This window comes from Diachasmimorpha longicaudata, chromosome 3, assembly GCF_034640455.1.
Source record: "Diachasmimorpha longicaudata isolate KC_UGA_2023 chromosome 3, iyDiaLong2, whole genome shotgun sequence".
NCBI classification, from domain to species: Eukaryota; Metazoa; Arthropoda; class Insecta; order Hymenoptera; family Braconidae; genus Diachasmimorpha; species Diachasmimorpha longicaudata.
In genome coordinates this window covers 8,340,623-8,355,682 of record NC_087227.1, presented here as the reverse complement: position 1 = coordinate 8,355,682, position 15,060 = coordinate 8,340,623, and the positions used below count along the sequence as shown (strand labels likewise).

The 15,060-nt window shown below is 39.7% G+C and overlaps 1 protein-coding gene across 1 annotated transcript in view; it reads right to left on the bottom strand.

Annotated features, from left to right (window-relative positions):
- The window catches only part of LOC135160688 (uncharacterized), an 81,405-nt gene extending 66,862 nt beyond the window's left edge, over window positions 1-14,543 (bottom strand). The window contains exon 1 of the mRNA XM_064117508.1: window positions 14,315-14,543. Coding sequence (XP_063973578.1) covers window positions 14,315-14,324 — 10 coding nt within the window. The 5' untranslated portion in view covers window positions 14,325-14,543. The remainder of the gene's footprint in view (window positions 1-14,314) is intronic.
- Window positions 14,544-15,060: the final 517 nt, after the last annotated feature.

Below are 15,060 nucleotides of genomic sequence, written 5' to 3'. Positions count from 1 at the left end.
ATGAAGGTATTGATGTTTGTTTTTATGACTCCAGTGCTGCAGAAAAATTATGTCAGGTTAAGTGGTTGTTAGGGTCAATAGTGCCTCAGGAGTCAAGGGATCAGGCCAGTGGGGGAGGGGGTAAATTTTTTGAGAATTGAATGGGACAAACGCCAACTGGATAATCCCCTCAAGACGATGAAGGGTCAGATATTGTGGAGGGTTGAAGAGGAGAGACAGGTGGAGGGTGATTTTTTGAAAGGACTGAACTGGAAAGATAAGGGAAGAATCAAATAAGTCTAATAGGAGAGACCTGTTGGGTTCGCTCGTCGCTTGGGGCTCAAAAAAAATTAGAACTTGGAAAAATATTATTTAAAAAAATTCTCCAACTTCTCACATATTTTATTTATGTCGCATTAAATTTGGCATTAAATTAATTTTGATTGGCCTGAGAATTACAGTTCCTCAATAGCCACGACCAAATCCGGCAATACCAGATAATTAATCGCCTCGCTGATGTATTTATGAGAGATAATTGTACATAATATCAAAGACAATTTATTCGGGCATTATCATCAAAAGCATCTAGAATTCCATCCCACGCATGTGTTAAATGTTTCTCGAAATTCTTTTTCTTGTTACGTCGACGTTCCTTTAACCCACCGTTTATGGAATACAGCCTACGCGACACGTCAATTCTTTTATGGTAAAACACTTGCAACATGCTTTCGGTGTGAAAGTACTCAAAGGAGCTCAACCATAAAAATTGGTGGAAATTTGTGTCATTGAATAAAAAAATCCAGACGATTGATTATCACTCGGCACTCTTAGTTCCTCATTAATTATGGGAATTTGGTTTTTGTTCGTGAGGGGGAGAGTCGCTGATCGATATCCAATTAAGACGTCAAAGACATCGGTATATACAGCAACTTTTTTCAATCATCAATATTCATTAAGACGAGTTGTTGATGTTCTTTCTTCGTACGATCGCATTATCTCGCGTGGAAAAAATATTTGAAAAGTGGGCAAGGTTCATTGATCGGGAGAATGTGTCCCGTCATTTTCACTTGAAATCATTCCCACGTTTAGAAAAAACCATCCATTTTACCCCCTCGGTTTCCCTGACATTGCAATTTTTTAATTTCAAACTGAAAGTTATTTTCTTTTAACCCTTAAAATGGAGAAAATTTTAACGACAAAACCAAGTTATGCTCCATCGGTTTTTAAGATTATGGAATATTTTAAAGAATAGAAAAATATGAACAATAGAAAAACGGAGATTTTCTTCTGCAATGTTTTTCAAAATAATGGGGCACAACGGATTACTCTTTCTTGTACTTCAGCATAAAGTTCTGCTCAAGAATTCGACGAATTGAAAGTTGAAATTCTCGGTCGATGACGAAAAGAGGAAAAAAAAAATCATGAGATAAAAATCCACCCGATCAGCATACGTAATTGGCGGTAACGGGTACTGTGCCGCGTATGTATGTCTCTAATATTATACAAAAGAATAGAAAAGGAAACGACGATATAACAGCGGAAAGGTAAAGGAACCGTAGCGCAAAACTGCGAAAGGGTGAGAGGGAATAGCCAGCACACCATCACGTCCGCATTTCCTCGGAGTTTATTTTTCCTGTCTCATTCTTCCTTCATTCTTAATACCAAAAATGTCGAATTGCATTCCACGTCATTCTTATTCACCTTCGTATGAATTATAACCCCCAAGCACGCCCATTCACTCATTTTTTTGCGCTGAAAAATATTATGAATTGAAAAGAAATTGTTGAATTTTTATGGATCGAAGAAAGAATCTTGACAAATTGAAAAATTGCCGATGTGATGGGGAAAACGCTGACTTCCGGGTATCATTATGATAATAATCGAGTTTCAATCATTCTTGAATGATATCAGATGGTAATACAGTTGGAAATAATGATGAAAATTATAAGTAACTGATTATAATAAAAATTTCTAAAGATTTTTTCTTCTTCTCACAAGCATTCATTGGAAAATTAATGATTCATTATTTTAACATAAACATCATTCTCAAGGTATTTGAGTTTAACGATGAACAACAATTATCGATGAAAACAAAATTATATAATTTTTATGTGTGAAAGGAATGAATCCTCTCGACAAATTGGAAAATTTCTGACGTGACAGGTAAAACGATAACTTCCCGGTATCATTATCGTAATAATCGAGTTCCAATCATTCCTGAGTAATATCAGATCGGACTATCGCAGAGGAGAACTTGCAAAAAAGAAAGAAATTCTCTCTCGGAATGAAAACGTGCAGTTACTCCAAAATTTTACCAAATCTTCCAGGACATTTCCAAAACCAAACTCCCCTTCTCATTAACACTCAACAACAATTTTCGCGATTTTCACATCTCAAAGAAGTAAATCTTAAATCCACCGTCAAAGAGAGAAACGCGAAAACTTATAATAATTTCGTTGATAACAATTAATTGCCTCACACGTAATAATTAATTCCCGTCTCAAAAGTGATTTCCAAAAATTCCGAAAAGGGTCATAGGCCCGGAAAGTCGTAAAAATCTCTCCAATTTAAAATAAAAAAATCCAGTTATTCCGAAAAGCCGACCAATTTCTCATCGTAACCGAAGAAAAACTGTATCTCTCAGAGACAAAAGCCCTGAGACTTCCGTATTTCTCATAAATCCATCAGTTGACGACACACAGTGACGACCCTGACTCTCACCCATAACGCGGATAATTCTCGCAGCAATTTGTTGTAACGCCTCAGCCGCATCTTCCCCCCGTTCCCCTCTCTCTTTCTCCCCCGTAATCCTTAAAACCTCAAGGAAGACGACACCCATATCCATCAGCCGGTTTACGACGAACGAGGGTAATAATAAAATTATGACTTAGAAAAAACATAATAAAAATAAAACATCAAGACGAGAGAGATGAAAGGACATGCGTCCTTTGTTGTCGAGACACGTCTGTGTGCGCAAGCCATAAACTAATTGCCTCTGTTTCATAATGATCCCCGAGGTAAAATAAAAAGTTAAAGGAGGGGCGGAGGGGTGGAGGAGTTTGAGGTCGTTATCCTCAGACGTTGCGTCACGTACTGCTGCCTTAATTAATTTCCATTTTATTTTTATTAATCGTACCGTTCAATTTGATATTCCGAACAGGGAAATATCAATTCCACAATTGATTGTTTTCTGGTCAATTTTTCATCCTCCCTGTCAGGGGGGAGGAATTTTTTTCTTTTTTCCAGGATATTTTTCTCATGAGATGAAAGGAATTGGTGCATACTCTTTGCTCATTGTCAGTTTCTCGGTCAATTTATTTTTCCATTCTGTGTAATCAGCCACAATGACCCCATTACACCTCAAACAGCCCTCATTTGAATGTTCTCTCTTTTGTGACAATTTTTTTTTTCTCACACCGAGTTCTTCCATTTCTTTGGGGTTTTGGGGGGCAATGGGTGGCCATTGTGTGACTCGTTGGCCCCGAAAAAATATACCTGTCACCTCTTGAGGTGAAGGAATAATGTGGGGACGTAACAGGTGACGGCAGGTGGTTTCTCAGAATGCGGGACAGGGTTACAAGGGAGGGGGAATATTTGTTGAAAAATGTGGGTTCAGTATTTTTTTCGGTAATTCATGAGTTTGTTGAGATAGGCATGTGTTAATTGGTGTCAATGTGAGAGAAATAAATTTTTATCCTCAACTTCCTATGTTTGACGATCGATAAAGAGGGAACGTAATATTTTAGTTTTTTCTTTTAAACATAATTGTCAATAATTCACATGACGAAGCAGTGCTCCTGGATAATTTGTGGCTGCCTTGAGCCAACAGTAGTTGGAATAACTCTTCTAATCGGGGAAAACAAAATTTCACGGCTGAAGATAAAAAAACAAATTAAGATGAGTAAAAAAAAAACCGACGAGTTATAAAAATAGACTCGACCCGAGGTGGACAGGGGCTCTGTATTTGAAGAGTCGTCTCGGACGATTCCTCGTATGCTGAGCACGCCCCAGGGGAAGAGGAACAACGAAAAAAAAAAAACTATCGGAGGAGGCAACTGATAAGTGCGAGGGAGAGAGACTTCACGAAGTACACGGATCACCTTGGGGCCACAGCCGAACGCTTACCTGAGGCAACATCCGGCATGATTCGAAGGGGGCAAAATAGCCGGTGACTCGCGTGCTCTCAGTGCGGAGGTGGACTCTCAAATATGTTCGAGGGAGAGAGAGAGAGAGAAAGATTCTGGAAGAAAGAAAGAGAGAGAGAGAGAGCGAGAGAAAACCGCCCACCGCTGAAGTGAGAGAAACTTGTTGTAATGTGTGCCGCGCCGAGAGGGACTTAATCCACTGGGAGGGGAGTGAATGGATAACCCCACCCCGATACACAATCACTCAGATTAATTTGAAAATGGTCAGTTAAATTTTCCACCTACGAACGATTTTTTTGGGGACATGTAGGAGGTAGTTTGATGGGTTTCGAAAGTGAGCAACATTTTTTCTCTCGTTTCAAATTTGGTGACATTGACCGAGACGATGACAATTTTTCATTCGATAGTTTTTCACCCACTTCAAATGTCGCGTAAAATATTTTCATTTGAACCACGTGGAGCAGTAGTTGTTGGTTGGAGAAAAAAAATTGCTGTTGATGTGCGTTCACAGTGATTGCGATAAAATATAAATTCTCAGAGTGAAACAATCGAGACCACCGTAATTGATTGAATAATGAATGTATGACTGAGTGCAAGAGCTCCCGGTTGAAATCAATCGAGTGAATGCAACATCTTATTTAGCTACACGTACATGGCCAACACCAGTGACAATGATAATCCTCACGTAATATCCATTACCGGGCTGACTCCCTTGAACCGCGTGCATCATACGGAATCGTGTATATGCATGACACAATCGAGTACCTCCTGCAAGAGCCATCGATACTTATTACCTTGCGCTTTACACAGGTAGACTCGTGTGATCGTGCAGAAGGACAGAATCGTCAATCCGTATAAAATCCCATTTAGACGATAAATCGAAGGCCTTGAGGGTAATATGTCTGGGGTAACGCGATATATTCCAACAATGTCATCGTCGTTTTTCTGGCTGATCTACGAATACCCGAGGAATTTTGTTTTTCATCATTCTCATCGATCATAACTCACCGCACAATATTATTTATTCCCAATAATTACGTCAGTATTGCAATTACCAGTGAAGGAAGTGTGAGAAAAAAAAAATACATTCCGACATTGGACTTGAGAAATGGCATCCCACGACGTCGATGTGCAGCAAAGGTTTCTCCAGCCACACAGACAGAAATATTCAAGAAAAATTGCGTATTTTTTTGCAATTCCCGGGCGAAATGCGTCTGTGCCCAGAAAGAAATTTTGGATCACAATTAGACCTCCAGGGGCTAAACGACGAAGGACGAAGGGTAACTTCATCACAAAAATTACCCTCCCAAGTCTAATTTTTCCACCAACATTTGCCTTAAAAAATTGTTGATTGACAGCGAAAAATGACGATTCTGTCGCGTAAAATTCCCCAGCGAGTTCCGTAATTTTTACGGAATATTTCCCACCGCGTACGACTGATGATTCACAAACTCGATGACATTTCGCAAAAATGTATTTTGAAAGCGACTGAAATACACTCTCTCATTCCCTGAATTGTCGCGTGGCAAATGTGGCCAGTGGGTATAATACAAAATGCATCGAGAGAAGGCCACAGCATACCCTAATAGGGGAATGGAGACGACAGTCCACCAATGTTTATCACATGGCATACAACACGCCTCTTGATATTGGTGTGTGTATCTGGGCAAGAGTGACTTTTCTGCTGATGCAAGCATTGAACTCTCCCGCCGCGACCGGTCTCTCCCTGTTAAGGATTCGCCGGTTTGTAATGAGACCGTCCACGGGGCGCCTACGTAACTGTACACATATCTATACAAACGTATTTAATATTCTTTTTTCATCGTTCTTATTGATGAAGTGTATTGGTAACATTCCTATTATTTCATTCATGAGGAGGACTCCTTCACCTGCCGACAGGAACATATTTTCTACCAAAGGATCGAAATGTCCCTTCCAACATTCGACCGCCCTAAATATTTCGCTAGCGTCTAGGTGACATTGGAGTGTCTACACATGTGACTATCAGCGACTACATGCTCGTTAATAGTTAACGAATAGTTTAGCAGAACGTATGGTTATCGTGGTGAAAGTCCAGTCGGACAAGGCGCCTCAAATGTGTATTTGTTAACTGTTAACGAAGGAAAACTTGGTGAGACCGTGCTCGTGAAGAAGTTTACGAGAAAAACCTAGTGAATTCATTAGAAAATTCCACTGGTTTTCAATTATGCTTTCTACTAGTTTTTACACGGTTCTATGGGATTCCATTTCTCTGTGATAATTATTTTCTCCAAATATTTTCCCTAGAATTGGCTTGGAAACACTTTCCTGTGTTTATCAATATTATTATCTCTGGAACTAGACTCTAACCACCAAATTCATTTGTTAACAATAATTAAGTTTAATCCGTGGAGAGATACGTTGTCTTGTCCGCTGATGACTCGTGCACACCATTTCATAACTATGTAATCAGTTGAACACACTCGAGGTCGCCTCTGGCGGAATCAGTTTAAAAATTGTGTTTACCTTCTGTCCTACTTTTTTTCTTCTTCACTACGGAATAATTCGATTTCAAGAAGAGAAATAATGAGAGAAGGACATTGAAATGTCACAAATAATTGGACGCTTATTAACACGCAAGCGTTTGCTCACAGAATAGGATTTTTTTTTCCTTTGAAAATGAATTTTTCTCTTTTTTTCTAGTGAATTGGAATCTGAGATGAGTGAAGAATCCTGGCGGTGCTCCAAGCCACGATTTACCTGATCATCAATGGTCAACGGGAAGGGGAAATGAGCGCTATTATCGATGCATTGTGTGTCTCTTTACAAAGAACATTAAAACGGTGAAATAACACAACAGTAGTTTCTTAATAGAACGACTGTTTTTTTTTCTATTTGCGCGCGGGAAAAAAACGATTTCACGCTTTATGTTGAGTACGTTGAATTTATTTTTAGCCGTTTATCTCAACTCCATTTATTATCCAAGTGCATCCGTTAAGTTTTCATTTCCTTTTAATCAAACGAGCTGTCGGGTAATTAAAATTCCCGCATCATTACCCAGAAATCACGGCAATTTATGATGTGAAGCATCAACGATAGTCACATCATTGGAGGCTCAATGAAATTTTCATGTAATTCCAAATGATTTTTAATATTCACCGGAGTACAGGTAGTGAAGTGAACTTTAAATGTTTTTTCATAGCGAGAATGTTCTGGGAAAGGTAATTCATGCTTGAGATAGCTGAGAAAGTGATGGGTAAAGGGAAAACAATTATCTAATTCGAGGTAGACAATTTTATGTCTAGAAAATAGAGAACATCCTGTCTGTGAAAGTCTCATCGTACATCATCGCTGACAGAAATTGATTAATCGCTCAACGTTATATCAATGTAACTGTTGGTATCGATGGAGAGCGCGATGATATCGACTGGAATATTTACAAAGAAATCTGACCATCAATCTTGCCATTAACTCCCATAAAAATGGCAAACCCCAGGAAATCATATGCTAATACATGAACATGAGCTGAGACAATTTCCATTGGAATTTAATCAACGCCAAGTTATATCGCAATCGGAAAAAAAACAAAATTTGAATTATCGATAACCATCGCGACCTGAAGTTGATTAAGTGATTCGTCTACAACACTACAATGCGTGGGAAAATTTCATGAAATAAAATTAAGTCGTTAAGAAAATTTAACGATTTCTTCCTTGAAATTTCGAAAGTCATTGCCAACAGTATCTACCGTAATTTGAATTTCAGGAGCAGTGAAAAATATTCAATAAAAATTACGGAACTCACACTTTGGTCATCGATGACCGATTCCCAAGGGAAAATTAAAATGACGGGAAGTTGTAAAAAAAATCGAGATTATTGAGATTCTCTCTCGAATCTTTATTTAATTGTCTACCTCCTGTGAGCAATTGTCTTCTGTCACGGTCATCGTAGGGAACATTTACCAATAAAATGATCAATCTTAATGAAGGAATCACGACTAATGAATTTCAAAGGAATTGCCGCAATTAATCCTCCCATAATCTCAATAATATCATAAACCTCATCAAATCAACTCGATAAAAAGCTCAAAACGGTGCCCCTATAAAATTCACCAAGGCAGAAGACCCCTATCGTCCAGAAAGAGTTGCGAGAGAAGGATATAAAGGCTAAAACAAGCGACCTCCTTGAGAACGGTCCTTGACTCGTGGACAAGAAGATACCAAGAGGAAAAATAAGAGACGAAGAAGAAGAAGAGGCGAAGGTAGAGATGGGTAAGGTGGAAAAAGGGCGGATGGAAATACCGTAGTGAAGAGCCATCCCCTCCCTCCGATCCTCTCCACACACTGTACATAAACACAATTTTCAATGTATAAGTTTATTTATACATGTATGTGTTGAACGCTGCGCACGAAGGCACACGGGATTCCTCGGGAATGAGAGTCGTAGAGGGAATGTTAGTGGCTGGGGCTCGCGAAAGCATGAGTTAAAGAATAGGAGTAAAAAGACGAGTAGGAGGAATGAGAGAGATAAAATGATGGAAAAAACAAGCCGATGAAAAAAGAGAGAAAGAGAGGAGAAAAGGGGAGATGGCAATGGCGCCTCTGGGCATTTGCTGGGGTATCTCTAACTCCAGATATCCCCCTCTCACCCCCTCCTCTTCATGCCAATGTCGAAATTACAATGGGGAATATTCAACGGTTTCGTATTGTTGGAAAACAATTTTCGAGAGTGGAAAATTACATTGTATAGCATGAAATGAGAGAAACAATAATTGATTATTGCTATCGATTGAAAAAAATATATCGTTGAGAATGAATTTTGTAAAATTGCTCGAATGGAAATTTATAACATGACGAAGGTGGAAAAATGATTCACAATTCACATTTTATTTTATCTCTTTAAAATAAGATCCATATTGCTCGGTGTAATTTCAGTGTTGTGCATAATCACGGAGCAATTTCCTACTCCATTACCTCAAATCGGCCATCATAATACGATTCTCGCGAACTGAAGTATCAACTAATACCTAATTCATGGCTCGTCATTTGGGGAAGGGGACGAGGTGGATGTTAAATATTTCAACCAAAGATATTCCATTTCCTCACTGGTGACATAATGACAGAAAATATTCCAGTCCCTGGTTCAAATTAACTCATACTTATTTATAAAATCAATGGAATGCATCACCAAATGCACTCAACCAACTCGATGACTATAATTGGCAATGAGTTACTTTCCTCGGACATTTCTTAAGATCAATCCATCACCAGAAATTACGATGACGCTAGACTCACACTGGAAACCCCCCGACATTCGGCCTTACGTAAAAGTTTACGAATACGGCTAGACAACATTTGTCTTTCTCACTTCATCTATTAGCATTTGCCAGGATTGAGATGAGGTAGGTGGGGATTAGATAGTTTCAGAGTGAGTGAGAGCCCGAAGGCGACCGGAAAGTAAAACGCCATATTGCGGTCGCACGCCTCCTGAGAATTTGCACGCAACAAAGTTGTTGCCAATTCGTTGGAGCCTCTTCTCGCCTCGTTGTCAATGAATCAGATGTTCTATTTTGTCTTCAGAGTGGCCCGGGGATTTTTTAATTAATGTGGCACGTGATGAGAATGAAGGTTGGGAGTGTTGACATTCAAAGGGCGGAAGAATTTCCCCTGGATTTTGACAGATGGAGGATCAAGTTCGGGGGGCACATGAGTGACCGTAGGGGTGTAGGTACCCCTGGTGTGCTGATGTTGGGGATCTAGCCTTCTGAAAGGCCCTTTGGATGCCATGAAATTGACAATTGTCGCAGTTCCCAACATTAATTAAAATGTTTAGATCTGTTTATCTAAAATTCCCACGAATTTCCATGTGATTCAGGTGTCTCCTCATATCTACAAAATGTCCACAAAGTTTCTAAAAAAAATTGAGAAAGCGGATTACAAAATATCAATATTTAAACTCTATTGAGTTCTTCATTAGTCATACTAATTGATTGGAGCTGAAAATTTCAATCACGTTACAGAAAGGGTCAATTAAACACAGAATACCAGACCTCCAGCAAAAACCTCTCATCACCCAACGGAAAAACGACGAAATAAGATGATATCAGCGCCTATTCACGTTGAAAAAAATGGATAACCGATTGATGAGTCTTTAATGCCCATCCGTAAACCCTGATATTTTTATTCGTATCAAATATGCGCAGTTGGCATTTAAATCGACATTAATATTCCTCAACAGGAAGAACCCGCTCGCGGATTACCCACTTGACTGCAGCTTCCGGTTGATCTTGACGCGTTTACCATGCGAAGAAGACGGAAAACTAGATATTCTGGTTTTCACGATGGAAACTTCATAGTCCTCTAAACTGACAGGACGAAGAGGAGTGGAAAAATTGGAGACAGGTAAATTACTGCCTCCAGCGTTCTCCATCAGTATAATTCAATCAAAAAATCCTCATCCCACCACCTCAACTTCTATCCGGATTGTTTTTTTTTTGTTTCTAAAACCCATCCACTCTTTTTCGTGATGGAGTGAGTCAACAAAGAGGGCGTTAAAGGTCATAGAAAAATGGTGAAACACGTTTCATGTCCTTGAGCACACATGAGGGAACAAAAACGGATTTTTTGCAGAGAAATTTGCGGCAGCATTCCGCAACTGACTAGAGGTGAAAAATTCCCGAGCGTTGAAACGGGCTTTGCGAAAATTTTTCTTCATGAAAAAACCGTACATTGTTCTGAAAAAATTGAAGATAAGATATTATTAACGCTAAAAAACCCACAAAGTTGTAAAGAAATTTTTCATTCCAACAAATTCAGCGAATCGCGGATTGGCAAATGCCGGAATTCCTTGAAAAAACATGAGAACCCAGACCTCGTGGAAACTGCTCCAAAAAATGGAAAAATCTTCCAAAATAACAACGACATGAGGAAAATGAAAGAAAACTGGGGGATTTCAAGGTCTATGCTTGTTGGTGTTCATGGATTAGGATTCGCCGAGCGTGCGAATGGTGCCGTCTTCCTCCAGTGAAATACACAGTTTACAAACACTCAACGAGGGAAAAAATGAGGTTGAACGCAGAAGTGGGCGGTATTTTAAACATATTCGCTCCTTTCCTCGTGGCTTTTTATGGCCAGCCTCTCGTGTACAATTATATCGAGGATATTAATTGATTTTGATGAGGCATATGTTGTAACAACATAATGCCTTCTTCGGCGATCGAAACCAGCTGAATTTGTAGGTAATTTCTATGGGAATCCAGGGGAGATAATAATGAGAAAAACTAAAAATTTTCGTTGATTGAATTCTGTCGAACGTCTTGTGGGTCAACATCCTCACACGATAATTTTCGGTATCTTTTGAGAGATCACATGAACGATATGGTTCAGAGATGCATCGCCACACGAGCCACCGCCCGGGTCCTCATATTACCATATCCGTTACATGATACATCTGATCATGTGTAGCTGGTTAAATTTTTATTACATATGGAAGGAATTGGTTCACGGGAGAACGCGCTCTAAATACTCAATAGTGATCGATTGGTGTCGGGTTCGTTAATGATCTCGATATTATTCATTTAATCGTATGCAAGAATTGATGATTATTCTTATTATTTAGAAAGCGCGCTTCGTTCTAATTATCCATATTTTTCTAAAATCATCTAGCAGAAAACTAGACTGCGAAATTGGGTTGAGGGTCTTTAACCCTCTGAGGCCGACAAGACTGTCCCCACCCCGGCATTTCTTCGTAAGAACGAGTGACCCCCTCTCCGACGCCTCTCCTGTCTTAATATCATTAAACGGTTGATGAAGTTGCTTCGCTTATTTGTTTTATTACGCCATAAACGTCGAATTTTTTTTAATGTCTGCAAAAGTAAATTGGAAATCAATATCAGACCTATCTTCACGCAAATCGTTCAAATACTGAGTAAACGTGAATTTTTCATTTGAATAAACCATCAATAAATTAATAAAGCTGGCAAAGAGTCGGATGAAAAAAATTTAATGGAATTTTCATGCATCCAGTGCGGAATCATGCCATCGTTTACTTGTTAGTGGCGCATAAACAATAATAAAAAGAAAAAAAAGGTAGAAATTCCGTGTACCGCCCATCAAACCCAACGACCTTGCAAAGATCCACGCTTTATCCGATGACTCTCACGCACGCGTGGGCATCTGATAGCCCGAGAGTAACCACATCGTGATGTGTTACCCACGCATATATGAGCCGATTTTCAATCCCATTTTTTTTCACAACCGTACACTTTTTTTTTCTATCCTAGAATCCTATCCGGTCTGTACTGGTGCACAAATCTCTCGTGATTGCAACAATCTGCACGCGTTATGCTGCCATGACCTCGCGCAATCCTTTATACTCCCCTTCTATCTGGGCTTTTATAAAATCGTTTGAGATCTTTTTTATTTAATGTTTCGTTTGTTACAAGCCGCTGGGCATCTCTTTGTGAGACGTAATTTAACGGTGCTAACGTAATTTACGTTTTTTTTTGCGGAGTATATTTTCCTTTAGGGTCAAGAAATTAGAAAATCATTTTTTCTGGTGCGAAGCTAATGATCTTCGGGGTTGAAATCATCTCCACAATCATCAAAGAACGAATAAAAAAATACTTTTTATGGAGAAATGCATTGACTACCGGAAATATCAAATTGGTACAGATTTTTTTCCTGTAACATCCTAACGATTTTCTAATGATTGACAACGGAAAAATCTTCTTCTTGAAAAACATCAAACGATGAGATAATTGACTCCAATAGACACAAACAGGTATAAACATTATTTGGACTGGGAGAGATTTGTTGATTTAAAAAATCCAGACGATGGAAAATTGATCATCGCCTCACCGATAAAAATAGCAATATTTTATAACACTCGCCCCCACCCATATCTCATTATTTTTTCCCACAACTCTCTCTCTCTCTCGCTCTCTCTCTCTCTCTCTCTCAGGCCATAAAATACGAATTGTCTTGCTCATACGTGTGTTGGCGTTGTTTCATCGGTACTGTACCGTTTCTTCACATGTGTCTGTCCATATAAAGGATACCACCTAAGTCCTCCGGATCCCCATCCACAAACACCATTTTATCCTCTGCCAATTCCACTCATGAAAACTCGTCTTTTTATCCTTTCACGCACTCGCGCACTTTGAAGTCGTCCTGTTCTCCGCGATGATTGTTTTTTTTCTACCTCCAGGGGTTTATATCACAGATAGCACTCGCATCACTTTTGTCACGTTTATTTTTAATTGCAAGGGATGTAAGAGACATCTCATGTCGTTGATTCGAGGATTTTATTTCAGCTGTTGAAGTGATTATTAACGCATTTTGCAATTGTAGAAAGTAGTTGTGGGGGGAAATTTAAAACGCGAGGCTCATGCCACTGGAACCGGTTGATAATCGACCTTTTTGGATGATGGATAATAGCACCGGAGACTGAGTGATTTCAATGCTCTGAATTCAACCAAGGACTTGAAAAAATAAATTGAGTAGCTAACGATGCACGTGAATTAATGAAAATTACGTCTGACCCCGGGGGCTATCTATCCGATCTTCACTCAGAATTAATTCGAGTCTTCAAGGTCAACGTCTGTCTAGACCGTTGATGTGTGCCGAATCGATTTACCATAATTTTTTTAACTCATTATCAAAGTGAAATGCCGAATTGAATTAGTTTCCCGTCTTTTCGGTCAAGACATGGTTTCATTTAGGGGGAGGGGGGGAGGCACTCCCGGTTTCGTTACTTTCTAAAGGCGTTAAGGTGACTGCACAACACCCAAGACGCGTCTCATGTGTATTCTTTCATAAAAAAAAAAAGAAGGAATTCATCGCCGGAAGTACGTATGCCGCAATACCCCCGAGGTTTCGTAAATAAATAAAATTGCCCATTTAAATTAATCAACGGAGAATGGAATTGAAGACAAAACATTAGGAGTTTGAGAAAAAAAAAATATATGAGCGGCTTCTTCAAGGTGAGGGGAGCACAGCGAACCGTGAACTTCCGGTCTTCAACGATCAAAATACCCGCCAAATGTGTCCGAATTATTTGAATACAATTGTAATGTTCACGTGTATCGAGCATATGCTATTGAATCACTTCGGTGTATTTTGCGAATTAAATGTACGTCCTCTTATCAATCATCAAAAAGGTCGGATTAATTTTTTTGTGTTGTTTTTTTTCATTTTTCACTTATGACTTACCCGTCCCCATGGCTGACTCCAGCCTCCACCTTGATCTTCTCCTCTCCTGGAACCCCGATAAATAATGTCCTTCGGCGCAATTTTAATGTATGAAATAAAAACCTCTCGTCGATGAATAAAAACTATGAATAAATAATCCTAACCACTAGGCAGTTTCACTGATTGTTCGCAGCAATTCGTGTACTTGTTCATTCGAAATATCGGGTATCTCCACTGTCGTCCTGCCGGGGAGACCGCGGACGGACTGGTAAAACGACGTGCACCTTGGATGAGGGAGCGGGGAGCACCTTTGGCTCAGAGGCACCATACGACGTCATGGATAGTGAGACGTTTCCATTGGTCGAAGTTGCGTTACGTTCTCCTCAGTCCTGGCGGAGGTGCACTCCCTTCCACGAGAGACCACTTGAGTGTACTATAACCATTTTCTACTCGTGTCTCACTTGTGTTTGGGCCTTTTGTATGGAGTACTGTCTCTGTTTTTTGGCTCTCCCCAGTACTTTCCAGAGCTCTCCTTCCAGCTCGGTGTATCCAGCGTCCCGGTCCGTTGCTTTGGCTCCGGAACTCTCTTTTGCCGGGTTCATACTCCCACGGAGGACGGACTGTGTGGGCATTTGCGGGGACCTCGGGGCGAGGTGTTTAATATTCTAGGGGAGGTTTTCAGGATTAGGATGCCTGAACTGGGCTGATTGAAAGCCCTGGAGATTAACAGGAGCGATTCGATGAGTCATTTATACTTTTTTCCGTTT